The sequence below is a fragment of the Trichechus manatus genome, unplaced genomic scaffold (assembly GCF_000243295.1).
Source record: "Trichechus manatus latirostris isolate Lorelei unplaced genomic scaffold, TriManLat1.0 scaffold00082, whole genome shotgun sequence".
In the NCBI taxonomy this organism is placed as follows: Eukaryota; Metazoa; Chordata; class Mammalia; order Sirenia; family Trichechidae; genus Trichechus; species Trichechus manatus.
In genome coordinates, this window is record NW_004444018.1 from 6,244,635 (window position 1) to 6,265,379 (window position 20,745).

The following is a 20,745-nucleotide window of genomic DNA, read 5'->3' on the forward strand; positions in this document are numbered from 1 at the left end:
GATCTACCCTCCTGTTACAACTAAACAAAAAAGAAAAAGAAACAAAATATACAGAAGAACTGTTTAAGATATTGGACATCAGGGAATAAAGGATAGTGATCCATAACAGATGGGAAACAAATGAGGTGAGATCTACAATTACTCCAGGTTACTACACCTTGGGAGAGTTACCATACCACAGCGCAGAGAGATGAAACCCAGCTGAGAACAGATTCTCTGAGTTGAATACACACACTTCCTGAGCTGAACCATGGATTCCCTGAGGTAAGGACACTGAGTTGAGGACATGGAGAGTCCAGAGACAACAAGTTGGCCATAGTTCACAGTAAGAGTACTCAAGAAAAACAGATATACAGGAAGAGAAACCCAGAGAGTTTCTAAGGGTTAACTAACTACCAGAAGCTGGGGAAAAAGCCATCCAAAAGGACTGGAGAACAGTGCCGGTGCTCCCACAGGGCTGGGAATAATGTCTGTTCCCACCAACCAGACTGTAAACTTTCCTAATTCATGGGGCCTGGGGTAGAGTACTCAGAAGGATTTTACCTCAGTAGTGGGTAATAATCAGCCCTAAACACTGCTCTGATCCCATCTAACAAATTTTAAAGGCAAGACTTGAACAGATCAAACTGTTGCCAAGTAATTTAACTGCATCCCAGAACAAACCTCAAAGATATTTATAATAATACAAAAATATCCAGCACCCAACAAAGTAAAATTCAAAATGTCTGGCATACAGTAAAAAATTATCAGGCATGCAAAAAAGCAGGGAAATAAGATCCATAATGATGAGAAAAAAAAATTAAAACCAATCCAGAAATGACACAAATGCTAGAAGACAAGAACATAAAACCGGTTATTATAATTGTACTCCATGTGTTCAAAAAGCTAGAGGAAAGATTTGCATAAGGAAAGACAGTTTTTTTTTTAAAGTTAAACACACAACTACCATATGATCCAGCCATTCCATTCCTAGGTATTTACTCAATAGAAATAAAAAATATATGGCCATACAAAGAAGTGTACATAAATGTTCACAGCAGCTTTATTTGTAATAGCCATAAACTGGAAACTTCCCATATACCTATCAACAAGTGAACAAATCAACTGTGGTATCCCCATACAATGGAATACTACTCAACAATTATAAGGAATAAATTACTGATACACATAACAACATAGGTGAATAGCAAAACAATGGTGATGCGTAAATAAAAAGTCAGATCACAAAAAAGACAGCATATACTAGATAATTTCACTTATGCTTTTATTTACATAAAATTCCTGAAAATGCAAACTAACCTACAATGACAGAAAGCAGAAGAGTGGTTGACTAGAGACAAAAAGGAGAAAGGGGTGGAGAGGGGTGGGAAAGAGGGATTACAAAAGGACACCATAAAACTTTTGATGGTGATGGAAATATTTATTATCTTGATCATGGTAATGATTTCATAGGTCTATATATGCCCAGGGCACATGATGATTTTCATGGGCACCAGGCCCTTTTTGCTTTCATGGGCCTCTTTCTTTATAAAAAATTATATTTTACAACTGCATTGATGTAAAGATAAATACATTAATATTATACATTAAAACATTTTCTTCAAAAGTTCTTTTTTTTTCTTATGACAAAAAAATTAAAATGTGGCAGAATGGATAAAAAAACATGACCCAGCTATATGCTGTTTACAAGAGACACATTTTAAACTCAAGGACACAAATAGGTTGAAAATGAAAGGATGGAAAAAAATACTGCAGGCAAATAATAACCAAAAGAGAACAGAGGCGGCACTCTTAATATCAGACAAAGTAGACTTTAAGATAAAATCTGTGTAGAAAAGATAAAGATGGACATTATATAGTGATAAAAGAGTCAATTAATCAAGAAGATTTAACAATCATAAATCTATACACACCCAACATCAAGCACCTAAGTATGTAACGCAAACAGTGGCAGAATTGAAGGGAGAAATAGATATAACTACAGTAATAGTTGGAAATTTCAATACACTGCTTTCAATACTGGATAGAACACCTACAAAAAGATCACCAAGGAAACAGAGGACTTAAATGACACTAGAAACCAACCACACTTAACAGGCACATATAGAACACTCTATCCCAAAACCGCACAATATACATTCTACTCCAGTGCACAGGGATGATTCTCCAGGAGAGACCACATTTTAGGTCATAAAACAAGTCTTGATAAATTTAAAATGACTGAAATCATACAAAGTATTTTCTCTAATCACAACAGCGAAGCTAGAAATCAGTAACAGAAAAAAAAAAAAACCTGGAAAATATACAAACATACATAAATTAAACAACACACTATTAAACTACCAATGGGTCAAGAAGAAGCCACAAACTTCCTAGAGTAAAATGAAAATGAAAGCACAATATACCAAAACTTATGGGACACAGCGGAGGCAGTAGTCAGAGGGAAACTTACAGCAATAAATGCCTACATGAAAAAGGAAGAAAGATCTCAAATGAATAGCCCAACTCGGTAACTCCAGGAACCAGAAAGAGAAAAGCAAACTAGGCCTTAATCTACCAGAAGAAAGGAAATAACAAAGATCAGAGCAGAAATAAATAAAATTGAAAACAGAAAAACAATAGAGAGAATCAATAAAACCAGAAGTTGGTTCTTTGAAAAGATTAAAAAGGCAACAAATCTTTTAGCTAGACTGACAAAGAAAAGATGCAAATAACCAAGATAAAAAATGAAAGAGAGGACATTACAACTGACCCGATAAAAATAAAGAGAATTATGACAGATTATGAACAACTGTTAAGGCAACAAACTGGATAACCTAGATGAAACTGACAAATACTAAAAGCACACAACCTACTCAAACTGACTCAAGAGGAAACAGAAATTCTCAACAGACTCATAACAAGTGAAGAGATCAAATCAGTGGTCAAAAACCTCCCAACAAAAAAATCCTGGACCAGATGGCTTCCCTGGGGAATACTACAGAACATTTAGAGAACTGACACCAATAGTGTTTAAACTTTCCCAAAAGATAAAGGAGAGGCTACTCCCAAATTAAATTCTATGATGCAAACATAACCCTGATACTCAAACCAGACAAAGACACCACAAGAAAAGAAAACTACAGGTCAGTATCTCTTATGAATAAAGATGCAAAAATCCTCAACAAAATATTAGCAAACTGAATCCAACAGCATATTAAGAGTCACACACTATGACCAAGAAGGATTTATTCCAGGAATACACGGATGGTACAACATAAGAAAATCAATCAACATAATACACCACATTAATAGAACAAAGGAAAAGAACCATATAATTATCTCTGTAGATGCAAAAAAAAGCATTTGATAAAATCAAACACTTTCTTGATGAAAATCCTAAAAAAAGATAGGAATAGAAGGGAAATTCCTCAGTATGATATAGGGCATATATGAAAAGCCAAGAGCCAACATTATACTTAATGGAGAAAGATTGAGAGCTTTCCTCATGAAATTAGGAACAACACAAGGTGCCCACATTCACCACTTCTACTCAATATTGTATTAGAAGTCCTAGCCAGAGCAATAAGACAAGAAAAAGAAATAAAAGGTATCCAGATTGGAAAGGAAGAAGTAAAATTATCTCTATTCACAGATGATATGATCCTATATACAGAAAATTCAAAAGAATCCACAAAAAAATTTCTAGAGCTAACAGAGGAATTTAGCAAAGTTGCAGGGTACAAGGTCAACAAACAAAAAACCAGTTGGGTTTCTATACATCAGCAATGAGAAATGTGAAGAAGAAATTAGGGAAAACAATTCCATTTACAATAGCATCTGAGAGAATAAAATACCTACAAATAAATCCAACCAGGGACATGAAGGACTTACACAATGAAAATTAGAAAACATTGCTGAAAGAGATTCAAGAAGACTTAAATAAATGGAAAGATGCTCCATGTTCAAGGACTGGAAGACTCAATATTGTTAAGATGTCAATACTACCCAAGCAATCTACAGATTCAATGCAATCCAAATCAAAATTCCTACAGCCTTCTCTACAAAAATAGAAAAAACAATCCTCAACAAAAAAGAGCAGCTGCTGAGGCTGCTTATGTACAACCAAACATCTCATGGGGTTCGGTTCCTTGGTTTGGAGGTTTAGGGTCATGGTTTCATGGGACATCCCAGTTAACTGGCCTAATTACATGTTTAGGGTTTCTGTTCTATCTCCTAGCTTGATGTGTAGTGCCTGGGGTCTTAAAAGCTTTGCAAGCGGCCATCCAAGGCACAAAAATTGGTCTCTATTCACCTGGAGCAACAGAGGAAGAAGGAGAGTCAGGAATAGGAAGACTTGGAACCTGTGGCTAATTGCCTCCATGAACAACTGCCTCCTTCCCCATGAGACCAGAAGAACTGGAGGGTGCCCGGCTACCCTTACTGCACATTTTGATCAAAGATTCCATTAAAGAATCCTGACCACAAGGGCGAAAATACAGACCAGAATTTCAAATTCTCTTGGACTCCAGACTTTCTGGAGCCATGGAAGGTGGGTGAACCCTGAAAACTACTGCCCTGATATCACCTTTAAACCTTAAACCAAAAATAACCCCTGAAGTCTTCCTAAAACTAAACAATAATTTAGCTTAACTAGTAAAAAAATATCTGCTTTGAGCACTAAGCTCTTTTAACAACTATCAAATTGACAACAGCAAGTTGAAATATTCGATAGGAATCTTAAAGGGCAGTGAATTTATGTTAAAATGGGAGAGGAACAACTCAGAAAAGGAGAGTGAGAATGACTGCATAACTTGAAGAATGTAATCAATGTCACTAAATAGTACATGTAGAAACTGTTGAATTGGTGTTGTTTTACTTGTATACACTCAACAACAACAACAAATAAACAAAACTTAGGGAAAAAAAGAATAGTTTACTAGATTAAAAGAAATGATAAAGTTTAGTGCAAAGTTATCTTTATATTTTTGCCAAAACCTTATTAAAAAGGCATTTAAAAATAAAAACTTAAGAACAAAGGAATTTCTGAAATTGGGTGATACTTATAAGCCAGTGTGAATTTACAATATAAATGCTACAAAGGATTTTTAAAATATTAGATTTAATGTCATACCTAGTTTATATTATGTTAATTGATTAAAATTTCTCACTATCAATATTTTATGCTTCCTCATATTTTTCCAATCTACGTATTTCCCATGCTATTTTCAAAATTTATATAAAGTTTTCTCCTCACACAATCTAGAATTAGTTTACCAATATCATTCTAACAATCAACACAACCAACAATGGCTTAAAAAGCAGTCTGTGACTTATTTCTTTAGGAGGAGTGAAGAAGGAAAAGTCCCAGGTACACACAAAGTTACATCTACTTTAAATTGAGGTCAATCCTTGCACTGACCTCCAAACCTGTGGGGAAACTCAAGTAGACAGTGGGAGTTACAGCTTCCCAAGTCACTTCCTTCTGAACTAACAGTGTTTAAATACAAGACCTAATACTGGAAAGGTAAGGAAATCCTAAAGGGAAGCATCATCCCTCAAACATAAATGACTTCCCTCAGTCTTCTTCCCACTAGATGCAGGGTATTGTTGAAAGGGAGGAAGAACTGACATGGAAAGCTCTAGAAGTCTGAGTTTTTTTAGTTAATTAGTGGGGAGAACCTTCTGATTACCAAAAATGACAAGAAATCAGATAAAAATGTTTGAACAATGAATGGTACTTTTTTAAGTAAAAATAAAGACTTAGGTTTTCTTTTTAAAGTAGAAATAGAAAAAAAGAATGGAGTAATTTAGATAACTATATTCTTTTTACATAAGTTTGAGATCCACTGACTTCAACATGGTTTTGAATATACCCACATGGTATATTAAAGATACCTTCAAATATTTTTGAAATATTCTGTTTCTCCTAGAAACATTTTATATTGGATTTAGTAACTTGGTTACAATAGGGTAGCCTAAATCATAAGTATGAGATCATAACCATTAGATAAAAGATAAATTATAAAGAACTTTAAAGATCAAGGGAAGGAATGGTATATTGATAAAAAATAAAGAATATAATTTTATTCTTAGTAGGGATTCACTCACACCCATGTTACTACACTGATCACCTATACTAACTAGATTATGTTAACATACACGTTGTGCTAATTATAGGACAACGACCTTCTGCTACAGAAACTAATACATCATTTTACAAACAGGAAACTGGAACATAATAGGTTAAGAAAGTGGCTTCCTGTCAAGAGCCTGTAAGTAAGAGAGGCACTCTCTAAGCCACTACACTACACTGATGCGGTAAGTCTGTGCTGATTGTGATGCAATGATTTTCCTTGTCTTGTCACATTTCAACAGACGCTTAGGACTGTGTATATTTTTGCATAAGTAAATATGTTGAGCCACACCACCAAATAATATTTTAATAAATATATGTGCAAGTGAGCTCCAATTTTCAAGAACTGTTCAATCTAAAATACTTTGACATTTATAAGAAAGGGTGAAAAGACTGGAAATGTTCTAAACTCTGTTTGTTTAAAAGTAAAATTTACCAAAACAGTGATGTGGAAAAGTTCTTCTTTATGAAAGAATCACAGTTTATAAATATAGAAAGAATGAGAAAATTAGAAAATTCACTTTTTCCAATCCTCAGTGAAATAATGGATCTACGTGATGTCATGAAAGGCTGCTAAATAACTAGGTGAAAAGTTGATGGGAACGTATATAATGGATGTATCCCCTAAACCTAACATCCTTAAGTGATGCAAAACAAGGTATCCAGCCCCACTGATGAGATAATTTTGATAAAAAAAAAAAAAGAACAAGAACCAAATATAATCAAGGCTCTAGCTCTAAGAGCCTACAGATTTTATGAGCGATATACCTACATGTTAAACAACCCAAGGATACAGTCATTCTGACCCAAAATGTGGGGCATTCTACCAGACATATCACCCCCCTCAAGGTCCTTCAACAAATAATACAAAACAGGAGAGACTGTTACCGATTTAAAAAGAATGAGACCTATCAATCAAATACAATGTAGAGATCTTATTTGAAACCTGACTTGAACGAACCAACTGTAAAAAGATTTTTCTTAGATAATCAGAAAATATTAGATGATATTAAGGAATTAGTATTGTAGGGTACAGAAATGATACTGTGGAAATACTAAAAGAAAAAGGTTCATATCTGATACTGAGCATATTATAGAATTTACAGATTAAATGTAATAGCTGGTATTTGCTTTAAAATACTCCAGGAGGAAAAAGAAAGACAGGGGAGGACTATATGAAATAAAAATGACAATGTTGCTAATTTTTGAAACTGGGTGCTATATAGGTATCAAATATATCATATCTGGGTTCATTATACTATTCTTTCTACTTTTGTGTGTTTAGAAATTTCCTAAGTATGAAGAATAAAGTATGGACTCTGATTCAAATACCAATTGTAAAAGGGGAATTTTCAGACAATTGGAGAAAATGGAATGCAGAATGGATTTTAGATTTTACTAAGGAATTAATAACTCTGTTAGGTATAATTACAGTATCATGTTATTCTTTAAAGTCCTTATTTATTAGCACTGGTGGCCCAGTGGTTAAGAGCTCGGCTGCTAACCAAAGGGTCGGCAGTTGGAATCCACCACTGGTTCCTTGGAAAACCTATGGGGCGGTTCTACTCCATCCTCTAAGGTCACTACAAGTCAGAATCAATTCCACTGCAACAGTTTGGAGGCCTGCTGGCTCAGAGGTTAACAGCTCTGCTGGTAACCAAAATGCTGGCAGTTTGAATCCACCAGCTGCTCCTTGGAAACCCGACTGGGCAGTTCTACTCTGCCCTATAGGGTCGCAATGAGTCGGAATCAACTCGACAGTAACAGGTTTGGTTCTTGGTTTAGATTTATTTATTAAAGCTATATATTGATGTATTTAGAGGAAAACGATTAAATATCTAGGATTGGTTTACCGAAAAAAAAAAGATACATACATTACACATGCCTAACAAACAGAAGTGTAAAGGGGAAGTAAATTATACAAAAGCGGCAGAATATTTCTAATTGTTGAATATGATACAAGTAATCAATATTATCAATTCAATATATTTAATTAGTTTAATGCAGTATGATATTCACTTTAAATTATATGTATATTTGAAAAGTTCTATGATAAAGGTTTTTTAAAAACAGAACGACCTCTGACTTTCAGGCAACATGACGCTAGAGACAGAAGCACCACGCCATCCCTCCACAGCGAAGATTCAAAACACTAAGTCAAACAGAGACATACGTCAATCCTGAAACCCTAAGCATCAAATGAAGAGATAAAGAACTCAGCCAAGCACCAAATGGAATAAGAAACTGACTGAGAACAGAGAGTGAGGAGAGATACATGCAGAGGTCCCCTATCAGCTACCGCAGCATGGATATGCCATCTTGGACTCCTATCAGAGATCGGAGAATGGGGGTACGAGAAACCAGCTTCACGGAGTTTCCAGCAGGAGACAGAACAACCAGTAACCAGCAGTATATGCTTTCCCATCTCCCACCCTTCTTCAACCCCCACTTGGCCTTCTCTGCTTCCTGCGGCCACAGTCTGCTGTCTGGGAAGCACCACCTTCATCCCAGTGTCGCCTGGATTCCACTCACCCACACTGGCCAGCTCCCTGAGTGCCATTTGTTGGCTGCTGGTGGCGCTTTTTTCCGCTTCTTTAGATTTCTTTCTTCCCTCTCACCACCAACGCCCCCAACCCCTGCCCTTTCTCTCAAATAACCTGGCTCCGAGTGCAATCTTTGCTTCTTCCTGAAAGGTTGCGAAACACCGCTCGACTGCGCAACTGCTTCCCAGCTCTTGCCGCCACGCCAGTGGGACCCCAGGGGCTTTTTATGTTTGTTTGTTCTGACTTCCTGTTTTGTTTGTTTTCTTTTTCTTTTCTAGGCTTCAGAGCCCCTTCTAGCCAGGCAATACTGCGTGGCTTGGGAGCTACTCTCTTACTCTGCACAGACGCACAGTGACATCCCTGGGGGCATTTCTTCTTGTTTGTTGGGTTTTTTTTGTTTTTTTGTTTCTTTCTTTTGTTTTCTTCTATTTTTCCCACTTTGTCTTTCTTCATTTCCAGTTTCTCATCTCTCTATACTTACCTTCTCTACCTGTCTCCTGAACACCTGGCACTGTGTGACACCTCTACCTCTTCTAGCCAGGCTGTACTTCACGGCCTAGAAGCAACTTCTCCAGTCCTACCAGCCGCACCAGTGGGATCCCTGGAGACTTTTTTTTCCCTCTTTTTCCTACTTTTTTTCCTCTAATTTGTGTTTATTCATTTTTTTCTTTTACCATTTTTCTTTCTTTTCTTCTTCTTCCTTTTTGTTTTTCTACATTTCTTAGTCTCTCATCCCTCCACTCCAACAGCAAGCTCCCTCAGCACTCTTTCTTGTTCCTGTGTGTGTTTTTGGCTCCTGTTCCTCTCTCCTCTCTCTCCTCCTTCCCATACCCTTCTTGGCTCCACACATCACAATCCCCCCTCTCTTTTTTGCCTGCCTGCACCGTGCGCTAAACATCACAACCCCAAGTAGCACAGGCACGGCCTACTGGAACCTGCCCTGCACTGATTCCAGGCCCATCCTGTCAGCCCTAGCACATGCCACAAAGAACCCATCCCAGAAACTCCTCTTCAGCTGGATATACCCTGCTGTACCACACCTGAGTGACTGGCCCTGCCCATTGGAGAAGGAGGTGAAAAGTATCATGGCCACAGACGAGCAAATAACCAAGATCACACAGCCCGCCTGCTCAGACATAAACAAATAAAACAAAAAAGCAGGATGAACTGATCAAATCTACAATCAATAAACAACGAAAATAACTACTGAATGCCCCGAAGACAGCAGACAATATCAAAACTTATTAAAAAAACAGGACAGGATGGTTCCAGTAGGAATCCAAAATAAAATACCAGATGACTTTCCAGTAGAAGAAAAGGTACTAGAACTACCTGACAGGGAATTCAAATATCTAATACCCAGAATTATCCAAGAGTTGAAGCAAAAAGCAAACAAAAATGAGGAAAAAATAGACAAATTCATGAAAAAGGCAGACAAATTCATGGAAAACACAGACAAAAAAAAAGGAAGAATTCAAGAAAATAATACAGGAACAAAACGCTACAATAAATTCACAACTAGAAATCATACAAAAACAACAATTAGAAATCCAAAAGACAAACAAGATTTCAGAAATGTACAGTGTCAAAGAAGGGCTGAGGAGCAGGTTTGAAACAATGAAAGACAAGATCAGCGAATATGAAGACAAACACTTGGATATAATTCTGTTTGAGGAAAAGTCAGAAAAAAGAACGAAGAAAAAGGAAGAAACCCTAAGAATTATGTGGGATACAATCAAAAGCAAAAAATTTTGAGGGATCAGAGTTCCAGAACAGGGGGAGAAAACAGAAAACACAGACAGTATCACTGAAGAATTGCTGACAGAAAACTTCCCCAGTATCATGAAAGATGAAAAGCTGACCATCCAAGCTCAACAAACCCTATACAGGATGGACCCCAAAAGAAAATCACCAAGGCATATCATAATCACACTCGCTAAAACCAAAAACAAACAAAGAATCCTGAGAGTACCTCAAGAAAAACAAAAAGTCACATACAGAGGAGAAACAATAAGACTGAGCTCAGATTATTCGGAAGAAACCATGCAGGCAAGAAGGCAATGGAATGACATATATAAAACCCTGAAAGAAAAAAATTGCCAGCCAAGAACAATATATCCTGCAAAATTCTCATTCAAATATGATGGTGAAATCAGGTCATTTCTAGATAAACAGAAATTAAGAGACTATGTAAAAACCAAACCAAACTTACAAGAACTATTAAAGGGAGTCCTCTGATCTGAGAACAAACAACATCAGACCACAGGCTGAATCTAGGACACAGGACTGTACTAGCCAGATACCAACCTAGGAAATGAACTCTCAAGGACTATCCAAAACCAAAAGAATTACAATAGGGAACCAAAGAGGTTAATCTGTAAATGACAACAGCATCAGAACAATAAAAGAGGGAACGAACGGTGTAGGTATAGAACCTTCTAATGGAGAGGAAGGCAAGGTGATACCAAGTAATAATAGACTGCTTCAAATCTAGGAAGACAAGGGTGAATTTCAAGGTAACCACAAAGAAAGTTAACGAACGTACTCATCAAAATAAAGAAGAAAAACAAAGTCTCAGTAAAAACAAAACCTACAAAAACAAAAGAAATGAAAAAAAAAATCCACAAACAAAGGAATTCAGCACAGGAGAGTAGGAACAAAGAAAATGTCAGCACCACAAAAAAAAAAAGCACTACAAAATGACAGCAATAAACTCACAAGTATGAATAATTACACTGAATGTAAGTGTCCTGAATGCACCCATAAAGAGATAGAGAGTAACAGAATGGATAAAAAAAAAAAGCACGATCCATCAATATGCTGTCTACAAGAGACACACCTTAGAAATAAAGACGTGAAGTTATTGAAAGTCAAAGGTTGGAAAAAAATATATCAAGCTAACAACTACCAAAAAAGAGCAGGAGTGGCAATACTAATCTCAGATAAAATAGACTTTAAAACAAAATCTACCATAAAAGACAAAGAAGGACACTATATAATGATTAGGAGACAATCTTTCATGAAGACATAACCATAATAAACATCTACGCACCCAATGACGCGTCTGCAAAATACATAAACTCCAACAGCACTAAAAAGAGAAATTGACAGTTCCACAATAATAGTAGGAGATTTCAACACACCACTCTCAGTAAAGGACAGAACATCTAGAAAGAAACTCAACAAAGATACAGAAGACCTAACGGGCACAATCAGCCAACTTGGCCTCATAGATATATATAGAACACTCCACCCAACAACTGCAAAGTACGCATTCTTTTCCAATGTACATGGAACGTTATTCAGAATACACCACATCTTAGACCACAGAGCAACCCTCAACAAGATTCAAAACGCTGAGATAATACAAAGTATCTTCTCAGACCACAACGTTATCAAGGTAGAAATTAACAACAGGAAAAGCAAGGGAAAAAAATCAATTACATGGAAACTGAATAACACCCTGCATATACATCGCTGGGTAATAGAAGAAATCAGAGGTGGGATCAAAAACTTCCTAGAATCAAACGAGAACGAAAACATATCATACCAAAACCTTTGGGACACAGCAAACGCAGTCCTCAGAGGACAATTTATAGCAATAGATGCACACATCAAAAAAGAAGGGACAAAATCAAAACATTAACTACAGAACTTGAACAAATAGAACAAGAACAGCAAAAAAAGTCCCACAGTCACTAGAAGAAAGGAAATAATAAAGATCAGAGCAGAAATAAATGAAATAGAGAATAGAAAAACAATAGAAAGAATCAACAAAACCAAAAGTTGGTTCTTTGAAAGGGTCAACAAAATCGACAAACCACTGGCCAGACTGACAAAAGAAAAACAGGAAAGGATGCAAACAACCCAAATAAGAAATGAAATGGGGTACATTACAACAGACCCAACTGAAACAAAAAGGATTAGAACAGAGTATTTTGAAAAACTATACTCCAACAAATTTGAAAACCTAGACAAAATGGATACATTTCTAGAAACACATTACCTACCCAAACTAACACAAAGTGATGTTGAAAATCTGAACAGACCCATAACAAGAGAGGAGACTGAAAAGTTAATTAAAAAACTCCCAACAAATAAAAATCCCTGGCACAGATGGCTTCACTGGAGAATTCTACCTAACATTCAGACAAGAGCTTATTCCAATACTACTCAAACTATTTCAGAACATAGAAAAGGAAGGGATACTTTCAAATTCATTTTATGAAGCCAGCATAACCCTGATACCAAAACCAGGCAGACGCCACAAAAAAAGATGGGAGGTGGGGGGAAACTAAATAGACAATAGAAAAGTGGTGACTTTGGTGAAGGGTAAGACAGTACACAATACTGGGGAAGCCAGCACAACTTGTACAAGGAAAGGTCATGGACGCTCCACAGACACTTCCAAACTCCCTGAGGGACTGACTTCCTGGGCGGAGGGCTGTGGGGACCATAGTCTCGTGGAACATCTAGCTCAACTGGCATAACACAGTTTATAAACGCAATGTTCTACATTCTACCTTGGTGAGTAGCGTCTGGGGTCTTAAAGCCTGTGAGCAGCCATCTAACATACTTCACTGGTCTCACCCCTTTGGAAGCAAGAGAGAATGAAGAAAACAAGATACAAGGAAAAGATTAGTCCAAAGGACTAATGGACCACAGCTACCAAGGACTCCACCAGACTGAGTCCAGTAGAGCTAGATGGTGCCCGGCCACCACTGCTGACTGCTCTAACCGGGATCACAACGGAGGGTCCTGGCCAGAGCTGGAGAAGGATGTAGAACAAAATTCTAACACACAAAAAAAGACCAGATTTACTGGCCTGACAGAGACTGGAGAAACCCCAAGAGTATAGCCCTCAGACACCTTTTTAGCTCAGTGGTGAAGTCACTCCCAAGGTTCACCATTCAGCCGGGGACTGGACAGCCCCAGGAAACAAAACAGGACTAGTGAGGCACAGCAGTCCAGGGACAAGGACTAGAAGGCAGGAGGGGACAGGAAAGCTGTTAATAGGGAACCCAAGGTTGATAATGGACAGTATTGACATCTCGTGGGGTTGTTAACCATTGTCATAGGGCGATATGTGTACTAACTGTTTAATGAGAAACTATTTGTTCTGTAAACCTTCATCTAAAGTCCAAAAAGAAAGAATTATCTATGTGAGATCAAACTGACAACAGCAACTCAAAAGGTTTGATGGGAAGCCTAGGGGACAGCGAGGTGAAGATAATGGTGATGGAATAATTTGGAAAAAGATAGTGAGAATAGCAGCACAACTGGAAGAATGTAATCAATGTCACTGAATTGTACATGCAGAAATTTTTCAAATGGTGTATGTTTGGCTATGCATATTTTCACCAAAAAAAAAGTCCTCCAAGGTTGAGAAGGGAGAGTGTTGATATGTTGTGGGGTTGTTAACCAATGTCATAAAACAATGTGTACTGACTGTTTAATGAGAAACTATTTGTTCTGTAAACCTTCAGTTAAGTACAAAAAAAGGAAAAAAAAAAGAATGACCTCTAATACGACTGAAGAAAATATTAAATATAACCAAGTTATTGAAAACTGCTTTTGTTTTCTAAAGGTTGAAAGACCTACGAATATATCAAGATAAGAAAAAAAGAAGAACGACACAATTTTGACACAACAGAAATGTAATTTCAAGATATGTTCAGCTAATCATGAAAATGAAGGAAGTAATTAACTAAAAAGATGCAAAGCTGAGTGAGGAACATAGCAGGCACTCAATAAATGTTTCTGAATGAACGATACTCTATAAGTGATCTTTTTTCCCCTTATTCACAATATCTGGGAATGTTCAAAATCTAAATTCATATTAACACTATATTAAATGAATATATTCTGATATATATTTGAAGGTTAAACTTTATACAAAATCTTTATGATAAAAAATCACTATTTAAGAACTGAGAAAGGACCCTAGATACAATTTAATTTAACCAGCTCATTGTACAGACCAAGATAATGCAGCCCAGTACTACACAGATAACCGCTATTTATATTCGAAACATTTACTCACTTCATAAGACCTGAATTCTTCTTACTAAATGGTCCAATAATTTTAAACATTAGTTCCACAACTCCATTTTTCCCTAAGGATACTGAATTCACAGCTGTGGGGGAAAAGATATAAAATGATTAGAAACCTCAGTAACTAAAAATGTACACGCTTGGTGAGCTACACAGCCAAAAATACATACAAATTGTTTAATAAATGTGAAGTTAAGTCACTCATAAGGTCCACGTTAGCCAGTCACTCAAAGGGAGGATTTTTTTTTGTTTAGTTTTTTTATGGGAAGTCGCAAAGAAATTCTGAAACAATATGAACAACAACAAAAAATGTTGTTATAAAAAATATTTAAGTTGCTCCATTTGTTTATTCAATAAATTTAGTGAACTCCACTAAACACCAGGATGCAGGGATTCAGTTTTATTTTTTTAAATACACTGTTTTCCTATTTTCTAATGTATGTTGCTGTTGTTAGGTGCTGTCAAGTCGCTTCCAACTCATATCGACCCTACGAACAATAGAATGAAAAAGACTGTCCGATCCTGCGCCATCCTCACAGCCGTTGCTATGCTTGAGCCCATTGTTTCAGCCACTGTGTCAATCCAACTCATTGAGGGTCTTCCTCTCTTTCACAGACCCTCTACTTTACCAAGCATGACGTCCTTCTCCAGGGACTGGTCCATCCTGATAACATGCCCAAAGTATGTGGGACGAAGTCTCGCCGTCCTCGCTTCTAAGGAACATTCTGGCTGTACTTCTTCCAAGACAGACTTGTATAGCTTTTCATTTTTTTTCTTTACTATTTTATTTTTCTGCTTCCTGTTGTTTATTGCTCTGTTCCTAACTTCTTTGGTTAGACATCTAATTCATTTTCTTATGTTATTTTTAATTATGTAAGTGTTATTTAAGTGCCCAAGGCTATTTCCTCTGAGCATGTTGTTGTTAGCTGCTGTCGAGTTGACTCGAACCGATGGCGACCCCATGTGTGCAGAGAAGAACTGCTCCACAGGGTTTTCAGACTGTGATCTTTCGGAAGCAGATCACCAGGTCTGTCTTCCAAGGCACGCCCTCTGAGTGGGTTCGAACCACCAACCTTTCAGTTAGTAGTTGAGTGCTTAACCATTTGCGTTACCCATATTGTCAAGGGGTACGTGCGCACGCGTACCTATACATGTGTGTGTATGTAAATACATGCATATGCATACTTATACATACATACGTACACACACACACACATATCTAGCACTTTCATTATCATTATTTTATAATTATATTCTGCAATAACATATTCAGGGAAACCTGTGACAGCTGGAACTAGGGAACTAGATGGGACTGCCTTGTTTTTCCAGGTCTCACATGTTTTCCGCCTTTGACAGGGTGCCGTCTTACCATTTTTCTATTCTATTAGTGGAAAATATTTAAGGTTTCTGCCTTACACAGGTTCCAGCTTTTGCAAGTTTTACTGTATTCTACAATTTCAATTTTGGGTTCTTTGTTTAACCACTGCAACTCCACGGTCAGAGAATACAAGAGAAAATCGACATCTCATGGGCTTGGGGCCTAATTTGTTAAATAAGAATGTGTGTGTTTTGGGGGACACTTCAACTGAGACTCACTCACTCTGTGATCCCTTTCCTGCCAGCTTCCTCAGTGGCTCATGTACTATTTATTTTCTGTTCGGCCACTTCTCTGTTGATTCTCAGGTGACTATGCTATCCCATGCCTTCCTTCTCAGCTTTTCTCTCATCCAGGAAAACCCAAAGAGGCACTGGCAGTTTTTCCAGCTGCCAATACCCTCATATTCTCCCACATCTTTTCCATAGGCTGCCTACTCATCCCCCTCACTCCAGTACTTTATAAAATTAATGAGCGTTCTCAAGATTTTGTCAAATCACCTTCTTACCCCACATCCCTTTTGTACTGGTTGAGGGTAGGAACTAAAAGTACTCATATTAAATCTTTTCCTCCCTTGTCCACAAATTTTGAAGGTTTATGGAATTACAGTACTTTAAATTTTTCATTTTGTATAATTTCACAACACTGAGTTAACAAGAAGCCACTCTGAAATACTCACAGTTAGCAGAATATACTCGTAAAAGCTGAAGACAAGGCAGAACCAAGCGGTGATTCTGCAAATTCTGTTTGACCAAATTCAAGGTTATATTCAGAGCTCCATTAATTCTAGCTTTCACTCCAAATTTTTTGTCTGTTTAAAAAAAAAAGTCATAAAACAATGATATTTTAAGTTTATGTCATGAACTCATATTACCAAATATAAAGTTGTCCTGAAACAATTAAAATTTTAATAATTTTGTTGTAGGATTTTTGTTGTATATTGTATGTATTTTTGAAAACTAGCTTGAAAGAATGTACTAAGGGACAGATAAGGAGGACAGGGCAGGGAAAGGCAGGCAGAGGATCCTGACACTTAGATTGTCATGAAACAGAGAACTTAACTGACCCACTACATATGTAAGGCTGTCCAGCTCAACATCGTTCCCAGGAACACTATCCCACAGTTAAGGGTAACAGTAAAAATCTAAACGTCCATTATAATATTATTTATTTAATTAAACCTTATTATTTTCAGGCTTTGAAAATAATAGAAAAAGAAAGAGTTTAGACAGAAAGTAATCTGGCAAATATCATCAAAAGTTCCTGTTATGGACTGAACTGTGTCCCTAAAATATGTGTTGGAATCCTAACCCTTGTCCATTTAAGAATAGGGTTTTCTTTGTTATGCTAATGAGGCCACATCAATGTAGGGTGTGCCCTAAACCTAATTACTTCTGAGCTATGAGAGGAGCAGATTAAGACACAGAAGGAAATACAAAGGGTGGGGAGATAAGATGTCAAGGAACCTAGGAATACTGGGGCTACAGAAGCTGAGACAAGGATCTTCCTCCAGAACCGACAGAGAGCCTTCCCCTTATAGCTGGTGCCCTGAATTTGGACTTCTAGATTCCTAAACTATAAGAAAATAAATTTGTGTTCTTTAAAGCCACCCACTTGTATTACAATCATTCCTCACTTATCAACATGGTTAGATTCCACAGACCAGGTCATTATGTGAAAATCGATGTTAATGCAAAAATGGATGATAACCATATCAGACCACAAAATGGAGGATGACTACACCATTACACAACTGCCAAATAACATCATTACGTAACTGCCAACGCACTGAGAATCATGGCCCAGCCAAGCTGACACATAACCTTAACCATCACAGCCAGTGTTACTCTCACCTCGCACCTCGGCATTCATTACTGCCGAACATACATCGTCAATGCACAAAATAGTTGGATAGTAGATTTTTTTACTACTGTCATAAATGTGAAATGTCAGAAAACAAGACAGTCAATAAATGAGGAGTAGGCGTTATTTCTGTTACAGTAACACTAGGGAAACTAAGACAGTTCCTAAAGGGATATATTTCTTGACATAGAAAGAAAAGAAGAATAAAAGAAGTTCTTGATTATAAGAGATTAAAAGAGTAAAAGAAAATCTGGGTACCAAGAACTTAAAATACTAAAATTTTAAATAAAGAAAGTAACAGGATCAGTGCATTGCATGAACAACAGGAACTTCAAGAATTAAAACCCAAATGTAACCCACAAGGAAATGGCATGAACTCTTAAAAATTCTAAGAGTTTAAGGAGTTATTTTAATCTTTGTGCAGGTAGATGACTGTAAGCAGAACTCAGGCTCTGCTGAAAGGACACCCTTCTCTACTAACCTAACCTAAACCAGCTTCCTCCTGTGTTCTACAGCTTATGTTTCCTCAATTTACATTTTTTAATATTTTGCATGTGTTACTGTTATAATAATCAGGCTAATGATTTTTCATGTCTATTTTGTCCTTCTTCACTAGATTGTAAATTTCCTGAGCGCCGAGAAACAAATATACAGCAAACATGACTATTAATGAAAAGCAAGGACACATTTTACCTCCACGTTCCTCTAACCACTCCCACCCTTTTCCTTCTAGCCTCAACATTATCCATACACAAGCATGCAGACACACTTGTGATTCTGAAACACTTTTCTTCCTTTTTCTACCATATGTAAATTCACGAATTTGTATCCTTCATTCTTGCAGGTCACTCCTAGCTGACTCTAAAAAGCATTCCATTAGTAAGATCAAGAAAAGACAGTAGCATCTTAGATTCAAAACGTTTAGTAGTTTCAGAGCAGATAAAAATCAGTGTTACAAAGATGGTTCCAGATTCAATAATCATACAAATGAAACCCTTACCTTTGGGCCCAATCTTTGCAAGAATAGAATGAATCTGTACCATTAACTCTTCATTTGTGGGGGATTCTTTGCTGGCATTCATCAGTAACTGTAACAATATTTGTGAACCACCTTTGGCAACTAAAAAACTAGCTCTTCGACCTCCACCTAAAAATTTTTAAAAATACATTTTTTTAAAAACAGTAAATTCTCCCATAACATATTATTACAACGTGTTAGCACCCAATAAACCTTCAAAGTGATGACTGCTAAATTGAAACAAATACCACCAAAATCACATTTTATCTCATTTATTTTAGTTAGAAAATGGCTCAGAAAGAGTAAACACATGTGATGCCTGAATTCTAGTTCAAAGCTCTAAAATACACAGGTTGCAGGGGTAGTCTGAGGGATACTGAAAAGGTACACAAACACAGCAACTACAAAAGAGTCTGACAGTTTCCAAATTCCAGTATTTATAACAGCTTCTACATAAGTATCAGAAAATTCCAAATAAAGTACACGATACATTGTTGATCGCTGTTTACAAACAGAAGTTAGAGCAAAGAAACAAAAACTTACCAGCTGACACCAGCTCAACAAGAATGCTTAAGATATTTAGTGTAGTTTGAAGATCTTTCGTGTTCTGAAATAAAAATTTTAGTTGATTTATTAAAACAACGTAAATTTGTGATTCCCAAATTTTTTTGACCTGTTGGGAACTACTTATATTTTACAGATGACCTCTGCAATTTCTCTAAGAACAAATGTACTCAGGTTGCCACTATTCTTGCTGATCACACTTCTTGCCCTTAAGAATTTTTTTAGGTCATTTGAGCTATTATTTTCTGAGTATCAACATTATTATAAGAAGAACGAATTTGTCACCTGAATTCATCATCTTTCTATCAAATATACAAGTAAATGAATCAAAATTTAAAATTTAAAAGACATTATAAGGTATATAGTGACTAGCTACCCTCTCAGAAAGCAAGTCAGGTTATCAGTTTCTTGTGTATCCTTCCAAACTAATATGCACACATATAAGCAAGGCATGTGAATGTACATATATATGGTGGTACCACTCTATCACCTTGATATTTTTACATGTCAATAAACAAAAGCGTCTTTATTCATTTTAAAGACTACATGATATATATTTCATTATAAGACTATTGTACTATTTATGTAACCAGTCGCCTTTCAATTAATTTTCATAGTTTTTAATCTTTTCCAATTAAAAACATTTCAAAAATAACTACATACATATATTTACATGTAATCAAGTATGTCTATATGTGGGATAAAGTTCTAGAATTTCTGGGTCAAAGAATATGAGTATTTCTTTTGATAGAATATTATCAAATTGCTCTCCAAGGAGCAATTTATAATCCCACCAGCCATGTCGAAGAATAATTATTTCCCAAATTATTAGATTGGACAACCAATCTAATAGGTGAAAATGTTTAAAGGCACACTTTGGTTACATTTCTCTTATTAAAAGTGATGCTCAACCTTAAGTGCCATTTTTGCATTTTATTCTTATTGATTTATAGAAGTTCTTTATGTATTAAAGAAACTAAAGGAGTTGAAAATATTTCTCGTTTTGTCAAGTGTCTTGATTTTTTATGGGTTTTCTTAATTCATTTTTGTTAATGTAGTTGAATTTATCAATATTTTCTTTCAAAATGTTCTGCATTCTACTTTGGTGAGTGGTAGCTGGGGTCTTAAAAGCTTGCAAGCGGCCATCTAAGATGCATCAATTGGTCCCAACCACCTGGAGTAAAGGAGAATGAAGAACATCAAAGACGCAAGG

General features: G+C 36.5%; 1 protein-coding gene across 5 annotated transcripts in view; it reads right to left on the reverse strand.

Annotated features, from left to right (window-relative positions):
- AGTPBP1 (ATP/GTP binding carboxypeptidase 1) overlaps positions 1-20,745 on the reverse strand; it is a 201,717-nt gene that overhangs the window by 130,103 nt on the left and 50,869 nt on the right. For 4 of the 5 annotated variants that reach the window (XM_023735793.1, XM_012556959.2, XM_023735795.1 and 1 more), the window contains exons 5-8: positions 19,512-19,575; positions 18,951-19,097; positions 16,767-16,898; positions 14,702-14,795 (exon numbers count right to left, since the gene is read on the reverse strand). In XM_023735793.1, coding sequence (XP_023591561.1) covers positions 14,702-14,795; positions 16,767-16,898; positions 18,951-19,097; positions 19,512-19,575 — 437 coding nt within the window. Of the gene's footprint in view, positions 1-8,647; positions 8,691-14,701; positions 14,796-16,766; positions 16,899-18,950; positions 19,098-19,511; positions 19,576-20,745 lie in introns of those variants that run through there. The other variant, XM_023735796.1, reaches the window with a different exon arrangement.